General features: G+C 47.4%; 2 protein-coding genes across 5 annotated transcripts; both read left to right on the forward strand.

Moving 5' to 3' along the window:
* Positions 1-259: 259 nt before the first annotated feature.
* IL18BP (interleukin 18 binding protein) lies at positions 260-5,178 on the forward strand. 2 transcript variants are annotated; one of them, XM_079299497.1, is made up of 5 exons: positions 260-868; positions 1,051-1,113; positions 1,301-1,366; positions 1,575-1,704; positions 4,899-5,178. In XM_079299497.1, exons 1-5 carry the CDS (start codon positions 859-861, stop codon positions 4,918-4,920), a joined length of 291 nt encoding a protein of 96 aa, XP_079155623.1. In that variant the 5' UTR covers positions 260-858; the 3' UTR covers positions 4,921-5,178. The 2 variants fall into 2 exon arrangements, with proteins under 2 accessions (XP_079155623.1, XP_079155622.1); XM_079299496.1 differs by lacking the exon at positions 4,899-5,178 and adding an exon at positions 1,818-2,252.
* Positions 5,179-5,180: 2 nt separating this feature from the next.
* On the forward strand, positions 5,181-17,017 carry EPCIP (exosomal polycystin 1 interacting protein). Of its 3 annotated transcripts, XM_079299466.1 has the most exons (3): positions 5,181-8,371; positions 12,617-14,329; positions 15,316-17,017. In XM_079299466.1, the coding sequence occupies exon 3, from the start codon at positions 15,386-15,388 to the stop codon at positions 16,049-16,051; it is 666 nt and encodes a 221-aa protein (XP_079155592.1). In that variant the 5' UTR covers positions 5,181-8,371; positions 12,617-14,329; positions 15,316-15,385; the 3' UTR covers positions 16,052-17,017. The 3 variants fall into 3 exon arrangements, with proteins under 3 accessions (XP_079155592.1, XP_079155590.1, XP_079155591.1); XM_079299464.1 differs by lacking the exon at positions 12,617-14,329; XM_079299465.1 differs by lacking the exon at positions 5,181-8,371 and having other exon boundaries at positions 12,361-14,329.
* The last annotated feature ends 648 nt before the right edge of the window (positions 17,018-17,665 follow it).

Raw genomic sequence — 17,665 nt, forward strand, 5'->3', positions numbered from 1 at the left:
GCTCTGCTGGGAACAGATAATGAAACTCACTGGGAGTTTAGGGACTTCTTCCAAGCCTTGCCAGGGCCTGTGACTCAGGTTGCTCTTTCTGCCCTATTGCTGTGCCTTGCTGCCAGCCTTGGTGCTGCTGCGGAGTGGGGTGTATGGGCTGGCTCCTGGTTTTGTAACTGGTGGGTTGTTGTCCTGAAACCATATCTGCTGTCAAGGAGCTGGCTCTGGGGATGGGAGGACTGCTGTGGGACAGTCAAGAACTAAGCTCTGAGGGTTTCTATCTGCTAAGCTGTTGTCCTACACCAGCTGGGACACTCAGGGGCCATCACCCCCGCTCCCCCAGCCAGTGTTGTATTCAGCCTCTTGGGGGCTTCAGCCACTTTCCTCCTGTGCAGACCTACCTTGTCGCTGATCCCAAAGCACTGGGGAAGAAACCAGCATGTCCAAAATCCCGTGACACTCAGCCAGAGCCCCGTGTGCTCCTCCATCCCTGGGGAGCCCGTGGATGCTCTCCCAGGGGCGAGGGGAGATGTGGGAGGGGAGGGCCACGGGATGCCGATCATGGCAGGGATGCCTGAGGGACGTGTATCCCCAGGTGCCGGAGACACAGCACGGGGGGCGTGGGGACACTAGGCACTGGACCGATGGACACACAGCAGGCTCCAGGTGCGGTCCCTTTGGTGGCGTGGCGCCCGTGGCCGGGCCGAGGGCGGCTCCCGGTGAGTCACGGCACCGCCTCCCGCCCTCCCTCGGCCTCATAAAGCGCCGCGGGCCGAGCGCCGCCGTGCCGAGCCGCGGGCTCTGCTCTCCGTGAGTACCGGACAGCCTCGGGGCACCGGCCGCGACCCGAGGGACCTCGGGAGGAGGATGCTGTGGGGTACGGGACTGTCCCAGACTCGGGGGGTGCTCGGTGGATACGGGATCGTCAGCCTGGGGAGTCCTGGGCGGAGCATGCTGAGGGTACCATGGCAAGCTGGGAGGATGCTGAGGACGGGACCATCCCAAGCTCACGAGAAGCACCCCTGTGTGCCGAGCACTGAACTCCGTTTTTGTCTGCAGAGCCCCTGGGACGCCCTGCCTGGATCCTCTTGCTCTGCTGGGACCTGGCTGCTTGCTGCACAGGTAAGTGGGGGTTACTGGGGAGCCCAAGGTCAGCCCTGGGCTCTGTGCCCCTCAAGAGGCCTGTCAGGGGTCTTGGGATGAGCAGCGCTCCTGTCCCTTTATGGGAATCTGCCTCTTCACCCACTATAAAAATGTGGGCTCTTGGTGTCACTCTTGACCTCCTGCCTAACCCCACTCTGCTCCCCAGGTGCCATGGCCTTGCAGCGGCCCAGCATCACCATCCTGCGGGTGCCAGCAGAGCTCCCTCGCCCAGGTGAGAGACCCTCTGGCCACGGCAGGGCCGAGGGTGAGGAGGCTGCAGTGGCTCCTGTGCCAGCCTCCAGCAGACACGAGGTGAATCCTCCACCCACAGCCAAGATTTCGGGGTGCTGATGAGGTGGGGGAATGTTCCCCTTAGTTGGAGAAGAGGGCTGTGGGGACCCTTGCAGCCCCCCTGACCTTCACGCCCTGTCGGGCTGCAGGTGAGAATGTGACTGTGTCGTGTGAGGCGTGGAGCGAGCTTCCCGAGCTGACCCTGCTCTACTGGCTGGAGAACGGCTCCTTCGTGGAGAGCCTGCACCCGGATGGAGCTGTGCGGGAGGGGACAGTGCAGTGAGTGCGGGGACAGGGGCCTGGGCGGTGACAGCGGGGCAGCCCCGGCTGGGGCAGGGCCCCTGGCTCTGCCTGTGCAGAGTGGCACTGACTGGTCCCTGCTGGGTTCACAGAGAGGAGCTGCAGGGCTCGGGGTGGGCTCTGCACCGTGATCTGCACTTCAGCTCCTTCGACAGCCAGCACCTGCACACCAACTTCACCTGCGTGGTGCTCAGTCCCCTCGGTGTCGACACCAGGGAGGTGCGATGGCCATCCCCAGCACTGGCCCCTGTCACTGGGAACAGTGGGGGCCTGGGCTGAGATGGGGAAGTGCCCTGCAGTGCAGCTCCCTGCTCTGACACCCCACACCACTGCTTACACATGGGACACCTCCAGGGAGGCCCGTCTCTGTAATCTGCTTTGGGGACTGTATGGCCCCACGTGTGCTGGCCCCGCTGGGAGTGGGGCTCCTGGTGCCCCGAGCTGAGTCAGGAGCGCTGGCTGGGTGGAACCAGCCCTGCCCATAGCTGGCTCTGGGACCTCAGAGTTTATTAAAGTACAGCAAGGCTGCCCAGTGTCACCTGCATCCTGAGGATGGTGCTGCCCAGGGGTGTAGAGGGCACCTGTGGGATAAGGAGGGAGGGTGAGGAGGTAGCCCTGGTGCCCATGAAGGGGAGCTCCGTTCCTGACCCCCTTCCTGCCTGGCAGAGGGCTAGAGAGCCACAGTCAGTCCCAGTTCTGCCCAGCACAATGGCTGTGCCCTGTGTGAAGAGAGGGTGGGTGGAGAAGCCCTGGGGTGCAGGCACCCCAGAAGATGCCCATCACATGCCTCTGTACCTGGGGGGGGTTGGAGCTGTTCCTCAATATGGCATTGCTGAGTCCCATCTGCTGCTCCATGACTATCCTGTGCTGGCAGGACCCCTGCTCTTGGGTGCCAGCCCCCTTCTTGTTCCCTCAGGTGCTTGTAGGGGCTGTGACCCCCCTGGGCTGTGGGACAAGCTGGGGAACAGATCCAAAACCCCTTGAGCACCCCCTGGGCTATGGGCATCACACTTCAGGATACTCAGAATGTGGGAGGGATAGGGATGGGGGGGGGTTGGAGAAGCCTCCAGATGCAGCCCCCATGAGCTACCCTCTGCCCAGGGGGCCACAGGAGCCCCCTGGGGACACCCCAGTCCCACAGTGACTCTTAGGAGCCGGGGGAAAGCAAGCAGTGGAGCAGCCACCTGGGCAGGGACCAGCCCAAGGCAGCCCTGCTGCACCCTGTAGCCCAGTTAACTTCAAACTCCATTCCTGGGAGAGCTTCTCCCAGACCCCACACACAGCTGCATCCAGACACCACAGCTGCTGCTCAGCCAATGTCCTGGGGGCAGTGGCACTATGGTCAGGCTGAGCTGGGGCAGATACCTGCCATGCAGGACCCTGTGTGGGTATCTCTGTGTCCCCTCTCCTGTCCTGCTGTCCCTGTGATGCTGGTGGCTCCATCCTGAACCCCTTCTCCTTGCTGCAGTGTGATGGCAGCCTCTGCATCATCTCTGCACAGCATGGCAGAGCTGGTTGCCATCTTATGCCACGCTGTGTCACACTTTGCTGCCCACAGAACCCACTGCAAAGCACAGGTCAGAGCAGCTCAGAGATGTGCAAGACTGTGCCCACAACACACCCCCCCACGACCAAGATCAAGACTCCCCTGTCCTGGCAGAGCTGGTGGGACAGGATCATTCCCTGCCCCATGTCCCTGTGGCCCAGAAGTGGGAGAGACTGTCCTGCAGGGACATCACCTCTCACAAAATCACAGTTGTAGGTGCTGAGCACAGTTGGAAACAGCTGGAAGAGCAGGATGAGGACCTCCTTGTCCTCATGGAACAGGTCCTTGGTAGGGACACTGCAGCAGATGTCCATTATGAAGATGACATCCCAGGTGAAGGGCAGGGTGCCCTTTTTCCAGAGGGAGGTGGAGCAGCCAACATGGAGGGGTTGGCGGCACTGGGATGCTCCTGTGGACACAGTAGCAGCTAAGAAGATGGGGGCCATGTCCAACACCATCTCCTTGATGAGGTGGAGTCCTGCTGTTGTGAGGAGCTGCCAGTGGCCAGGGTCTTGGCCAGCAGATGCTCCATGGTGGGCAGAGCCACCCTGAGGGACGCCCCCAGATGCTGTGGTGCTGTGGACAGGGAAGCAACTATTTGCTCTGCAAGTGGCTGGGGAGGTGTGGCAGCAGGAGCCAGGTCAGGGAGGATGGTAGGGCCTGGGAGGGGCTGCTGAGAGACACAGGGCAGCCAGTGGGAGAGCACCCCAGCTGCATCACAGGGCAGAGCCCCTCCTCAACACACCGACCCAGCACTGACCCAGACACTGGTGCTGGCACCAGCTGATACCTGCCCTGCTGTATCACCCACCAGGAGCAATCCCACTGGGATCCCAGCCAGCAGCATGTCCTGAGCCTCTGGGTGCAGGCTGCTCCTGACCTGGGATGCAGTGCTTGCCCCAGTCCCCATCATGCTGCTGAGGACAGCGTAGGCTGTGGCTCAGGTCAGCAGCAATACCTCTCCCTGGGGACCCAGGTCTGCACAGCAGGGCACAGCACACTTGGAGGTTCACAGACAAAGCAGGGGGACTATGAGGCCAATGTTCATGACACTGGGATGGCAGCCTGCAGCCAGGCCCCCAGCCTCACTTCCAAGCCAAAGTGAAACCCCAAGACTTTATCACTCATGTGGTTCAGCCACCTCTGACTCCTCCCATGCTGGCAGCAGTGACTTGGCCATGCTCACCCATCACTCCCACATACCAGCAGGATTCAAGTCAGGATTCAGGGTCCTCCCCAGACAAGGGGCAACATCAGCCAGCAGGGAGATGGGCAACAGCCAGATATGGAGGGATATCCATGGGTGATGAGGGATCAGGGAGATAAAAGTTGGAGGTGCTGGGAACACTGAGGAGGAGGGGTCTTGGGGCTTGCTGGAATGGCACACCAAGGATTTGCTGTAGTGGGGGAAGTGCAAGCACACTATCCCTGGCCGAGGGCAGGAATCCAGCTGGGGGAACCTGGTGAGAAGGAGGAGACACTGTCCTCTTGGGGCACCTCGGATGAGGAGTAAGCTCTGGTGTGAGGAGAGCCTGGCCAGGGCAGCCCTGGAGGGTGAGGAGGAAGGGAAAGTAAAACCACAATGCTCTATGTTTGCCTTCCTGTAAATTAGTTTGGTTCTTGTTAGGGGCTGTTTCTGCTTACTGTGACCTGTGGATGTGTCCATGTGGAAGTAGGAGCCTCAAAGCATCGGTGACCATGGGTATGTCCATGCTGCAGCAGGAACACCTCTGAAGGGAATGTGGCTCAAGGATTAAGCCACACTGGAGAAGGTACACCTTGAAGCATCTGTGGCTGTGCTGGAGGTTGTGCTGGAACACCTCAAAGTGCATGGCCATGCATAAACCCCCAGCAGAGCTGGTACACCCCTGGAGGCACTGCAGCCATGCACAAGGCCAAACTAGAGCAGGGTGGGGGTGTGAAAGGAGTTAGAAAGGGACATGGCCAGGACATTGGACCCCAGCTGACCCCAGACATTTTCCCAACCACAGATTGCCATGGTCAGCAGTAAAACTCGGGGGTGCACTGCTCAGGGTAGAAACAGGAAACTTGTACAGAAAATTTCCTGCCTTTAAGCCAGGTGTCACCAACAGAATTTTGGGGGTTTTGGTCATGGGATGGTTTGGATGACAACAAGCCTACTGGTGGCAGACTGGGTATACCTGTCTCAGAGGTGAAAGGATCTTTGTGCAGGAGTTAGTGGGGCATGTTGAGTGAGCCTTAAATTGGATTTGAAGGGGGAAGGGGATAAAAACAAGATCACTTGAGATAAGCCTGGGAGCAGCTTGACACTGTTCTAAGGATGGCGTGTTAGTGAGGTCATTCAGGCTGCCATTTCAGTAGACAAAGGAAATGGAGATCCATGAAGCAGCAAGAGTGCAAGTGTTATTGATGTGCTAGAAACCATGGAAGCTCCTGAGAATGTCACTCAGGAATTTGGGGAGTTCTCTCCCCAAAAAGGCATCAGGATTGATAACCCAACTACAATGCATCTGCCCCAGTGCCTGCAGTGTGGGCAGCGAACAGGAGATCCTGGAGGAGGAAAGCTATGGAATATTTGCCATCACAAAGATATGGTGGGATGACTGGCACCACTGGAATGGTGCAATGGATGGTGGTGAACTCTTCAGAAGGTACAGGCAAGGAATGAGAGATGGTGAGGTAGTCCTGTATGCAAGGAAGTGTTTTGCCAGGCTAGAGCTTGACAGTGGTGATGCAAGTGTTGAGGGTTGGTGAGTAAGAATTGTGGGGAAAGTTAGCAGGGAAGATATCCAGGTGGGAGCTGGGTACAGATCACCCAACCAAGGACCAAGAGGGAGACAAGAATTTTCATGATGGCCAGCCCTTGTCTTCATGGGGGCTTCAACACACCAGACATCTGCTGAAAATATAATCCCACAATGGTGGGAGGCCATCCTGGGCACAGTGACCTTGAAAGGATAGAGTTTTGGATTCTTGGAGCAGTAAGGAAGGGAACTGCCACCTTGGACTCCCTGAGAGCAGACTTTGACCTGTTCAAGGGCCTGGTTGACAGAGTCCCTTGGAGGCTGTCCTGAAGGGCAAAGGACCCCAGAAAGGCTGGACATGCTGTAAGAAGGAATCTTCAGGGCCCCAGGAGCAGGCTATGCTGAAAGGAGAGCCAGAGGGAGAACTTTGTCTGGAACTCAGAGTAAAAAGGAGAGTTTATGACATTTGAAAACAGGGGAAGCAAGTCAGGAAACAAGGATGTCATGAGGTTATCCAGAGAGAAAGTGAGAAGAGTGAAAGCCCATCTGGCCACTGCTACAAAAGATAATAAAATAAATGTTTCTATAAATGCATTAACCACAAAACAAGGATTAAGGAGAATCTCCTTCATTGGATGGCTGGGGAAGCCCAGAGACAAAGAATGAGGAAAATCTCAGGTACCTTAAAGGGTGATGGAGTGCCATCCTGAGTGCCATCATGTGGCAGGTGCAGAACAACCAGGGATCAGGCTCAGCCAACATGAGTTTGTGAAAGGCAAGACCTGCTTGACCAGCCTGGCTTCTGTGATAAGATGACCTGTGGGTGAGTGAAAGGCTGTGGATGTGTCTACCTGGGCTTAGTAAAGCCTTTGACACCATTTCCCACAGCTTTCTGGAGAAACTGTCTGCTCATGGCTTGCACAAGTGCACTGTTTGCTAGGAGAAAAAAAAAAAAAAGCCTGGATGTCCAGGCCCTGAATGGCACCCTAACCTCCTGACTTTGTCCAAATGTTCTTACCATGGTACCAGTATCGGCCATTCCCAGAGGGACCTGGAGTATGTAAAGGCCAGGCATTATTTTTGAAAAAGCAGTAAATATATTTTCATTTGAATCACAGCAAATTTTAGTCTTTGTTCCTTACATGTACCCTACTAGAGGGCCTTTGCTCCACAGCACATTGCCTCATGATTTTTTTAGGGTACTCCTACTGCATTTCCTTGTGAAGCTTTTGAGTCCTTGCAAATAATCTCACTGCTTATTCAGGACAGCTACTCCCAGGATAGCAGCAGAAATTCTAGCATTCAGTAGGTACTCTGTTGTGAAAATAGGAATGTAAAACATGCCACAAAGGTGGTGTTTTCCATGCTGGATCATGGAGAAGTATACACAGTGTTTGAACAGTTGAGAGCCAGTTGTGCCTCTGCTAAGCTATGACTGAAAATTTCATAGAATCACAGAATATCCTGAGTTGGAAGGGACCCGTTGATTCCAATTCTTGGCCCTGCACAGAACACTCCAACAATCCTACCCTGTGCCTGAGAGCATTGTCCAAATGCCTGTTAAGCTCTGGCAGCCTTGAGGCCATAACCACTGCCCTGGGGAGCTTGTTCACTGCCTAACCACTCTCTGGGGGAAGAACCTTTTCCTAATACCCAGCTTCAACCTCCTCTGATACATCTTCAGGCCATTCCCTCAGGTTCTGCCCCTGGTCACAGAGAGCTGAGATCAGTGCCTGCCCCTCTGCTCCCTCTCATGAGGAAGCTTCAGACTGCTATGAGGTTTCTCATCACAGTCTCCTCCAGGCTGAACAAGCCAGGTGACTTCAGCCACTCCACTTATGGCTTCCCAATTCCTCCAGTTGGCTGAGCAGGCTTTCCAAGTCTGCCTGAAGTTCTGTTTTAAACCTCTGCCCAAAGCCCCCAGGAAGCAGGCAGAGCAGAATATGTCCCATGAGGACAGTCACAAGGCTCAGCAGCACAGAGCCATGAGGTGAGCAAAGCACCAGAGGTGCTGCCTCTGTCCCTGCACAGCAGGCTGGCCAGCCCCCTGTGAGCACAGGTCACCAGCCAAGCCTGCCAGCTTCCTCCCAGAGGAGCAGGGAGCTGGCTAAGCATTTCCAGGTGAGCCCTTTGTGCCTGACAGTGTGGTACAGGCGGTGTTAATGCTTGGGGCAGACCTTGGACCAGCCTCCTGCCTGGTGGGGGAATGCCAAAGGGTGCTGGCCCATGAAAACATAAAAGAGCAGCATCGAGGGAGAGAGAAGGCACTGCTGCCTGCCCTGCAGACTGACCCCACTCCCAGCCACAGCTCAGAAGTTCAGCCAAGCAGGAAACTGGGCACGGACAAACCCATCTGCTGGCACCCACAGAAAGAGTAAGTCACTGTCTTGGCTCTAGAGGAGGGGGGTAAATAAGAAAGAAACATTTAATAGCTTGTATTTTCATGAATGAGGCTGTTTCTCTCCATTTCCAGTAACTCTTCTTAGCAGGTATTTGTGTTTCAATTTTGTTGCTTTGTAATTGGGGTGAAGTAACCGATTCTGCAAAATTTGCCTTTCATGTGTTGCAGTTGTTTATATGCTGTATCTGTATGCCTAAGGTAATAATTAATATTTCTGTGAATAATAACCACAAAGAATGATGGAGAGATTTTGCTCCATTTTGTAAAGACTCCTTTAGGCAAATCTTAAAAGAGGACAGGAATTTTCATGGAACTTATTCCAGCTGACAGGATTTGAGACATTTTATTCAGTTAAAACTGCCTTGAGAAGAGCATTGGAAGAGAAGGCTCAAGGAAGGAGCATTTAGGACCTCTGTTTTATTCTGCCATTCAATTTATAAATAAAGTCAGTGATACAGTAAGGGCAAACTAAAGTAAATAGACTATCTCTGTGTAGCTCTGGAGTTTCAATGGCAATGACAACATCCAGTGTTTGAATGAACAGAGCTGAGATATTTGCCCTCAAGGTGCCCTGCTCCAGAGTTTCAGTCTCCAGCTGCTTAGTGACCACTAATATTTCATACCAGTTTTTTTATCATGCAGCTTTCTGCTCTCACTTTTTACCCCCCTAATTTAGGATCTGAACAATAGAAAATTAAGTGCCACAATAGACTGTAATTTTCAGCATTATGTTTTGGGATTAGCAAATCTTTAGTTTCATGTAGCATTTAACTTGAGCTTTTGTCCAGTTCACATTAGAAAGGGTACAGGGAAATAACCAAAATTGCAGTCAAGTTTTCTTTCCTAAAGTTCATTCAGTGTAAGTGCCTTTGTTCCAGGAAGTAGTTGGTTTAACATAAAAAAAATAAAATTTTAAAAATTATTTTAAAAATAAAAATAAGTACTTCAGTGTTGAAGTGTTCAACTTGAGCCACCAAAGGTAGCTCTGGTTTTTGGACAGTGCTGACCACCCATCCTTGGGTCACCTGGCTTCCCAAAAGGTGTCTCTTTCTGAGGACACATGAATAAACAGGGCTTTGACTGTGCACACCTTACAATTACAAAAGTACTTCTTGTATGAAAATGCAGTTGTGTATTTGTGAGCCTGCACATTCATGCTTTATGCATGGATATACACTTGTGGGGTTTTTTGAATACATGAACTTTAAATCTCAGGGAGCACAACCCCACCACTCTTTCTACCTTCCATCTGTGCAAACCATTTCTTTCCTCCCAGGCTGGTAAATCTTTATACACTTCCTTCTCACTTTTCATTTATCTAAGTGCTTATCCTGATGCATTTCAAATGTGAATACCCAGGTCTGTGTGTGTCTGCCTTCCCAGACAGTATGTACTGTGCACACCTCCAAGCTGGAAGAGCTCCAGGTGTGTTCTGGCAAAGCAAATCCTGCCACTCATCCTGGCCCCCTACTCTTTATTAGGAAAAGTGCAGGCTGCATGTATGAAATACAGCATGAAAATGAAGTTCTGCTCTCTCAGGGCTGGGAATAATCAGGCTGTGACCTGCTGTGGGTGACCTTCAGCTGGAGGAAAACGGGAGGTATCACCACTCCTCATTGTTTGGGAGGATATTCTCCTTTCCCTTGAGTTTTGCCCATTATTCTGCCTCCCTACAGTTCATGTCACAGCCCTCCTTGTTCTAATATTTGCCTCTGCTGTGGACAGAAGCTCTGCATAGGATGGACAGGCTTGAGGATTTTACAGAGGTGTTTATAGATGAATTTCCTCTCCTGGACACCTGCAAATCAAAATACCCATACAGTGAACATTTCAAGGGTCAGTTGTTGTTCAAATTCAGTGCTACAGTATTGCCTATGTTATCTTGCATTTTTATCTTGTGGGGAAGGAATTTGTTCCACTACACTTGAGCACTCCACTGCTACAACCTAATAATGCCTGTAGCAAGGATGCATCAGGCTGCAGCCTGAAAGGCTGTGGAACTTCAACTTTGATCACAAACTTATTTGTCTCAATTTATCTACGGACTTACTAAATAAGTACAGTATTTGTTTAAGCAAAGAGATGGAAAACAAAATTCCTCTCAGCCATCAGCCCACTTAGGGAATTCCTAAAATTCCCATGGAGTAAAACCAGCAAATCCAGCATTTTGTCTTCCTCAAGGCCACAGTCACCCTAGGGCTTTCTGATCAGATTATAAAGCTAGTCTGCAGTCAAGACTCAGATTAGGCTTATTCATTGCATTTTCCTGAAATCTTATATTTTAACACCTGCTCAGTTCAAAATACCATTTTGATCTAAATTGGGTGGGTTTGCTATTCATCCTGTGTACATTACTCAAGCTGCACAAGATTATGTAGATTTAAACTCCTCTTTGCTTAATACACCACTTTCAGATAGGTGTATGTTAGCACAAGTGATCAGTGAGGGTTTTTTCTGAAGAAATAATGGAAGAAATCAATTTTATAGGCTTGGAACTTCCATTGAATAGGATAAACTTTCCTTGTGACAGTAGCATTCTCACACAATAGTCAAAGCTTTTTATTGCTTTTTTGCAGTTTTTTAATACACAGACCTGCAATCAGAGGGGGGAAAAAGTGAAATTATCAAAGCAGATTCAAAAAACCTGAAATGATTCTACTACTAAATAAGCACTGAAAAATCTCCTTCAGCAGTCAAATCCTGTGAAGCAAAAGGAACAGGGGTGGAGTCTTGTGCTAGAAAACTTTTGGGATAACACATAATAAACCATGTGTTTCCATGCTGGAAGGAGGATACACATCTAAAGCCATGCATGGCTGAAACAATCAAATGAATAATTTTCTGCTGCTATTTATATCTAGTCTGATTTTCTCCTGAGAGGCCCCCCACTCAGGACAAAAAAATGAACAAATTATTTACTACATTTAGATCACTCAAAATATTTTTTTCCAGAAGCAAGTTTTTGCTACCAGAAGTAAGTATTTTCCTAATTTTTTTTTTCCCCTAAAAATTAGGATTTCTAAGCTTTGTCCAACCTGGCCTTCAATTCTCTCAGGGATGTCTACAAGGAAAACAATGGTAGCTTCAGACTTCAGCCATATGAAAATCAAGAAATTATGCTTATCACCAAGGTCTTCTTGATAATTAATATCTTCAGGACAATTAAGTATCTTTTGATCTTGACCATATCTCACTTCCACTTCCCCATTTCCCAGAAAGTTGCAGTGGCAGAGTTTCTATCATAACTCTTCTTGTAATTGCTGAATCTTTACCCTCTGACACCAGAACTGAGGTACAGTCAGTTCATAGAAACCAAAATCCACACTTCAAAACTTTTCAGAGGTGTTTTAATGCTGTAATTGGCAGGTAACTGCTGGGGAAACATTCTTAGGTGTTTGAAGAATTGGATTAACTACTATGGGGTAGCAATATGCTACCACTGCTCAGTGGATTTGGGTGACATACCCTGGCATAAGAAAAGACCTCTTAGGCAATACAGTCTAATTACCATTCAAGCCACTAGTGTGTTCTTATACAGAGATTTCTTGCTTCATTCTCACACACTAAGTGCTTGCCACATTGTGATTCTGGGAAGCCAGGTGGGGTGGTGGTGGTGAAAGGGATCAGCAGCTATTTATCTCCTAATTTTACTGTCCTGTTTTTTGTACTTCTAATTGTAGGTCCCAAACCAGGAATGTAGGCTTTATCTCTAATTTATCCATGCAGGGGTGGGGGAATTTTTTGAAGGTTACCACTGGAACAAAAACTGACCAGTAACTCATAAAAGGAAACATTGCAATCACAGGGCATAATTTCAAAACAGGGTGTGATTTTTAGCTGACTGTATGAGACCAACTTAGAACAAATACCAGTGCAGTTGAGTGGAGGGCATGCATCATTTGAAGCATGGGTGTCTGGGATGTCGTTAGAAATAATACCTCCATGGAGAAACCATGCTGGACAATGAGAGGTATTCACCAATGTGATACTATTTCTGCTGGAGGTCATCTTGCAGCCTGGTAGAGCTCTAGATTCTTTTAATTAAAAGTTTAAACCAAACCTTCAGCTGTAGTTCAAGACCTCTTCAGTCCATGCCACATTTAGGTTATGGAGTCATTCTGTGTCTTAATAAAAATGTATTTATTAATCATCTCACTCATAATTGAAAAGTTCAATCACTTTTGGTATGCAAATGTGTTACCTGTTTTATTACTCCAGCCACTTCCAAGCATTGATGAACACTGGGTATAATGTTGGACAAGAATGATGCTCTAAACCAGCTGTCTTGGACAATATATGGAAATAAAATGCAAACCAGCTCCTTCTTAACTTGAGCTTCTGTAGAAAAAGGAGTTATTCTTTTCATCAGAACAGATACATAAAACCAGGTAGGTTTGGTTTTGGTTGCCCATCAGTGAGGGAAGAGCATTGAGATAATTTGCCAAGTTCAGATTTGAAAGCCTGTTCTTGTTTCCTGAGTTCAAAGTTTTCTAATATAAACTAGAAAGCTGAAAAATGCTTCTATGATTTTTACAGAACTTCTACATCTGCTGTGTAAAATTGTTGTAAAATCCATTGTGTCAGGTGGATGAGACTTTAAATAATTGTACTGGTTATACTGGAAGTCTAGCTAAATTTTACTGAAAACTTAGGCAAGAGAAGAAGATATACCCACCAGTTTTCTCTTGAAAATTGCATGGAAAATCTTGACATGCACAATCTGCTTCATTCATGACACACAGCACATTCTGCTACATTCTTTGTATTTCTATATTTCTTATGTCTAAAACTATTTTGGTGAGTTCAAAGGATACATTATCCTTGTTAAGGGAAGTGGATAATGCTCAGAGAGTAACCGTAGTGGAAAGATGTACCATACACATTATAGTCAACAGCTTTCTGAAATACTTAATTTTTAAATTTTGGGGATGATGGAGAACAGAACTACAACAGACAAGAAAATGACCCCATATTTTACTTCATCTTAATGGCAATATTACAAAAAAGGGCTCTGTGTATCTCCAAGAGCCCTACTGAAGGCAGTTCTCCCATCCCTAAAAATTAAAGCAAATCATTTTCCAAGCCTTAAGCAATGGAGACAGCAATGTGGTTTGATTAAGGACCATATAATGCATATTTTTCTGTAGATTGTTGGTAACTTAAAAAAAGATGCATTGCAGGTGACTATCACACTTCACAGACAAATAACTGCAAAATATATTTCACTTCTTGCATATCCCTCACCAAAGCCACACAGAAACAAAATGCTGAGGACTACATAGGAATGTTTTTGATTTGCAGGGAACAGAGAAGAATAGAAATATTTCTGGAGTTTCCTGGAATGCTAGAATTTAGAATTTTGTTTGGATTCTGATGGATGGAGCCCAAATGTTATCAGCTAAGCTAAACCTGACTGGCTGGCTGAAAACCACTAGAGAACTTTAAAGGTCCTCCACTCTTCAGGTACTGAGAAAAAAAAAGGAAACAAGTTAAAACTAATGAGGATGCATCAAAGTATTTTAGTCTAATGTTTTATGACTATTAAGCCCTCAGATGTTAAGTGGAAAAAGCAGTATCACTCCTTTTGACACAGGTGGGAGTTTGAATCTCTTTTACTTAGTCCAAACTCATATTGTCAACATTGTCTAGGATTTCTTGCAAATACTACTTCCAACACAAAAAAATCAAAATAGTTTTGTTTAGTTGTGAAACTGTGTTGATATTACAGATTTCTGGTCTATCACAACTGTTAGCCACTATTAAGGACTGAGAATATAAGCAGTGTGGAGATCTAGTAATAGAATTTCCAATGTGATTAAATGCTTAGATAGTGGAACCATTTCTAGCAATAATGATACCACAACATCTACAGCTTGGCTGAGTCTGACCTTTGGAGTTAAACATCAGCCAGCAGCTGGACTGGAATTTCTGGTATGTTCCACAACATAGATTAAATCTTGATTAAAAAACTGAAATGTCTGCATCCTTCTGTCATGGTTTGGGAATGGTATTCTCCACTTCAGTACTCCTGCTAAAAAAGCCTCCCACACTCCCCCCCTCCAACCTCCAATTGGAGGCCCAAAAGGCAGAGCTCACAGGTTGAGATCAGAACAGTTTACTGGAAACAGCAATGAGATAAGAAAACGAACAGGAATAGGAACAAGAATATTAATAAGAGAAATCTACAAAACTGTAGGTGTATTGCCATGTTTCTGAAGTGCTGCAGACAAACATTCTGGATGTGAATCAGTCGTTTTACATGACATTTGGTCCATTTACAAGGACCAAATTCTGTCCAGCATGTGCCCTACTGCTGCTTTCACTAGAACTTATAATCTTTGGTCAAAATTTGTCTTTTATGCTTCTTGGTGCTTCAAAACAGTTACATCAAATTAGACAAACTTTCCTACATCTTTATAATTTGTGTTAAGAAATTGCACTGTGCTTGATTGCCTGTACCATCATATAATATGCCAGGAAAACACAGATGTTTCTGGTAAAATTCAACTCCACTCTGAAAACCAAAGGGCTGACAGCTGATAATCCAAGAATCCCACTAAACATGCTCCCAACCATTTGAGGTGACCCCATGGCTGGGATGGAAACTTCCTCCATTGTCATAGGCATATGTGCACATATATATCTGTGCAGCCCAGGCCAAGGATCTGTCTGTATAGAGAAGAATGTGTCCAAGCTGTCTTAAAAGGAGATGAAACCATTTAGAGCAAAAGAAGAATGAAAAAAGAATCCCAAACTTTAGTCACATTCCATTTTCTAAATCGGTGTAGCTGTGCTTTCTCCTTAGTGCAGAACTGCAATATGGCTCTAAATAGATGTGACAGATAATGAGTGGAAAAGCAAAGTAATATTAACCATTGAGAGATCTTCAGTATAATAAAGAAACTGTTTTTCCTCAGTAGGTAAAGCCAAGTGATCTAAATCACTCAGTAAAAGGAAGAGACACTTGGCAGCTTGACACCAGTGCTAATGAAGCCAGTAGCCTGCCCTGCTTTCTCCATTTGTCTGGCTCTCATTTTGGCCAGATTCCTTGGCATACACACTAGTTTTCTGAGAAGTCAGAAGAACCACACGTTAATTTTCACTAAGGAAAGCACAATTCGCAACTGCAGCTGTTCCGTGGCTATCCATGACTGTGATTACTGCCTGGCAAACTTGATGTGCAACTGCAAAACAGTGCTGCCTTCTACAATGGAAAAAACTACCTACAACAGCCACCTGACCATCTGGTTCACAGACACCTCTGTGCTGGAGATGGTCCTCAACTTCACAAGGGTGTGGGATTTGAAGCTGTCCTTCTGTGGCACCACTCCTCTCCCAACGGAATATTTGGCCATTTGGGGACTTCGAAAGCTCTGGGTAAACAAGGTCAAGGGACAATTTCCAGAGCAGAGTGTAACCATCTCCAGCAGCAGCAATAATGACAAAGACTTGCTTGAGATGCCCAGCAAAGACGGGCAAATGCTTGCATATGTTTCTTTTCTGGATACCTCACTTTTCAATGGATATTCATTGGTGAAGTCATACAGTGTGGAAAATGTCTCCAGTATCATGAAGCACTTTCCCAGCCTGCTGTACTCTGATGTTTTCTCAACTTCAGACAATGGGAGCTATGTTGTAACATTCATTTACTGAGTTATTTAACACAGTCAGTAGTGAGAGGCATGGGAGCCTGCTAGGAGTGATGGGATGCCTTTAATTCTGTCTGGTTTGTCCAGGAGGATGTGTTAGGGGACTGTGAGAGAACTATACAAGGAGGCGTTTGAAGTAAGAGACTCATCAGATTAATTCAGTAAACTTTCTTTAAGAACAAAGTAAATGTGAAACAACTGTTTTCCAAAGCATTGTTAGAATTTTTTTGTTTATATATTCTAAACCGAGAATTGAAAGCTGCAGACAGATTTTTTTTTAAGGTTGTGCCTCAGACAGAAAAAGGCATTTAGGATTTAGAGATTTAGGAAACAGAGGTTTGGACTTCACCCTCTGTGAAGCAGGTATTTTCCTGCATTTGTGCTTTCTTTCTTATCTCACACATAATCTTTATTTCCAGATCATAGAATACTCTGGGTTGGACGAGACCCCAAGGATCATTAAGTCTAACCCTTAAGCGAATGGCCCATATGGAGACAGCTAAGGACCTGAGTGTTACTAGCACTCAGCCCCCAGCTTGATGACTCCCCACTGGACCACTTCAGCTGATCCATATTTTCCAGGCAAAGGCTGCCACCTGCATGATGGATGTGCTGAGACCTTGCAGTTTCCTCAAATGCAGGGAGCTTCAACTTTTGTGATAATGGCAAACTCCCATATGAGAGAGTAGAAATACTCCATACAATGACTTTTATCTGACAAGGGAAGAGAGACTTCAGGCAGACAGTTCTCAGATGTGTTGCATGAGAAAGGTGGTTATCCCCTGAAAAACATACACTGGGACTATTAAAATAACCAAAGTCTGCTCCTTGCCCCTGTCTGCAGGTTTTGAATTCTGTGAGATATGACTAAGGCTGGATCCATCCATATAGTGCAATAAAGGCTTTAAAGCAGCAAGTTTCAACTCCTTGAATTGACAGCAATGGATTACATGAAACTAAGATAAAATACAAGCAATGGCTGCCCCATCCCTGGAAGTGTCCAGGGCCAGGCTGGATTGAACTTGGAACAGCCTGGTCTAGTGGAAGGTGTCCCTGCCCATGGCAGGGGGCATTGAACTGGGTGGTCTTTAAGGGTCCTTCCAACCCAAACCAATCTGTGACTCCACTTAGGGGAATGGCTATCAACATTCTGAGGAACCAGTGAAGCTGCTGCAATTTTAAAGACTATTTTTATTTTTAACAGTCATATTGATATAACTGTAATCAATGATGGAGTAGTTTTGGTAGGAAGCAAAACATGTCATTTCCTTCCCCATTACTGTGAGCTTTCCCAGTGAAATAAACAGTGTGCAGTTTCATTTATCAGCACCTTGGCAACAAAGCATAAGCCTTTTTCTCCAAATTACAAATATTTCTAGTGATATCTCTAATGACCGTCTGTTACAGACACAGACACATAACCAGAAGCTCCCTTCTCCAGCTGTCTGTGCAAGAGAAGTAACCTTGCCTTCACAAACTAGCTACTCACCAATCCTACATATGATAGTGTTGTGTTAAAAAAAAAAAAAAAAAAAAAAAAAAAAGGCCAATACACACAAATACATTGATTTCTAAATGTTACCAAGGCTTCCTCCAAAATCTGGAAAAATGAAACCTA

Source organism: Erithacus rubecula, assembly GCF_903797595.1.
Source record: "Erithacus rubecula genome assembly, chromosome: 1".
Classification (NCBI taxonomy): Eukaryota; Metazoa; Chordata; class Aves; order Passeriformes; family Muscicapidae; genus Erithacus; species Erithacus rubecula.

Coding starts and splice junctions, on each gene's coding strand:
- IL18BP (XM_079299496.1), top strand. Junction 1,367..1,574: donor AGCAGAGCTCCCTCGCCCAG/GTGAGAGACCCT, acceptor GTCGGGCTGCAG/GTGAGAATGTGACTGTGTCG. Junction 1,705..1,817: donor GTGCGGGAGGGGACAGTGCA/GTGAGTGCGGGG, acceptor CTGGGTTCACAG/AGAGGAGCTGCAGGGCTCGG.
- EPCIP (XM_079299466.1), top strand. CDS start 15,386: ATGAAGCCAGTAGCCTGCCCTGCTTTCTCCATTTGTCTGGCTCTCATT.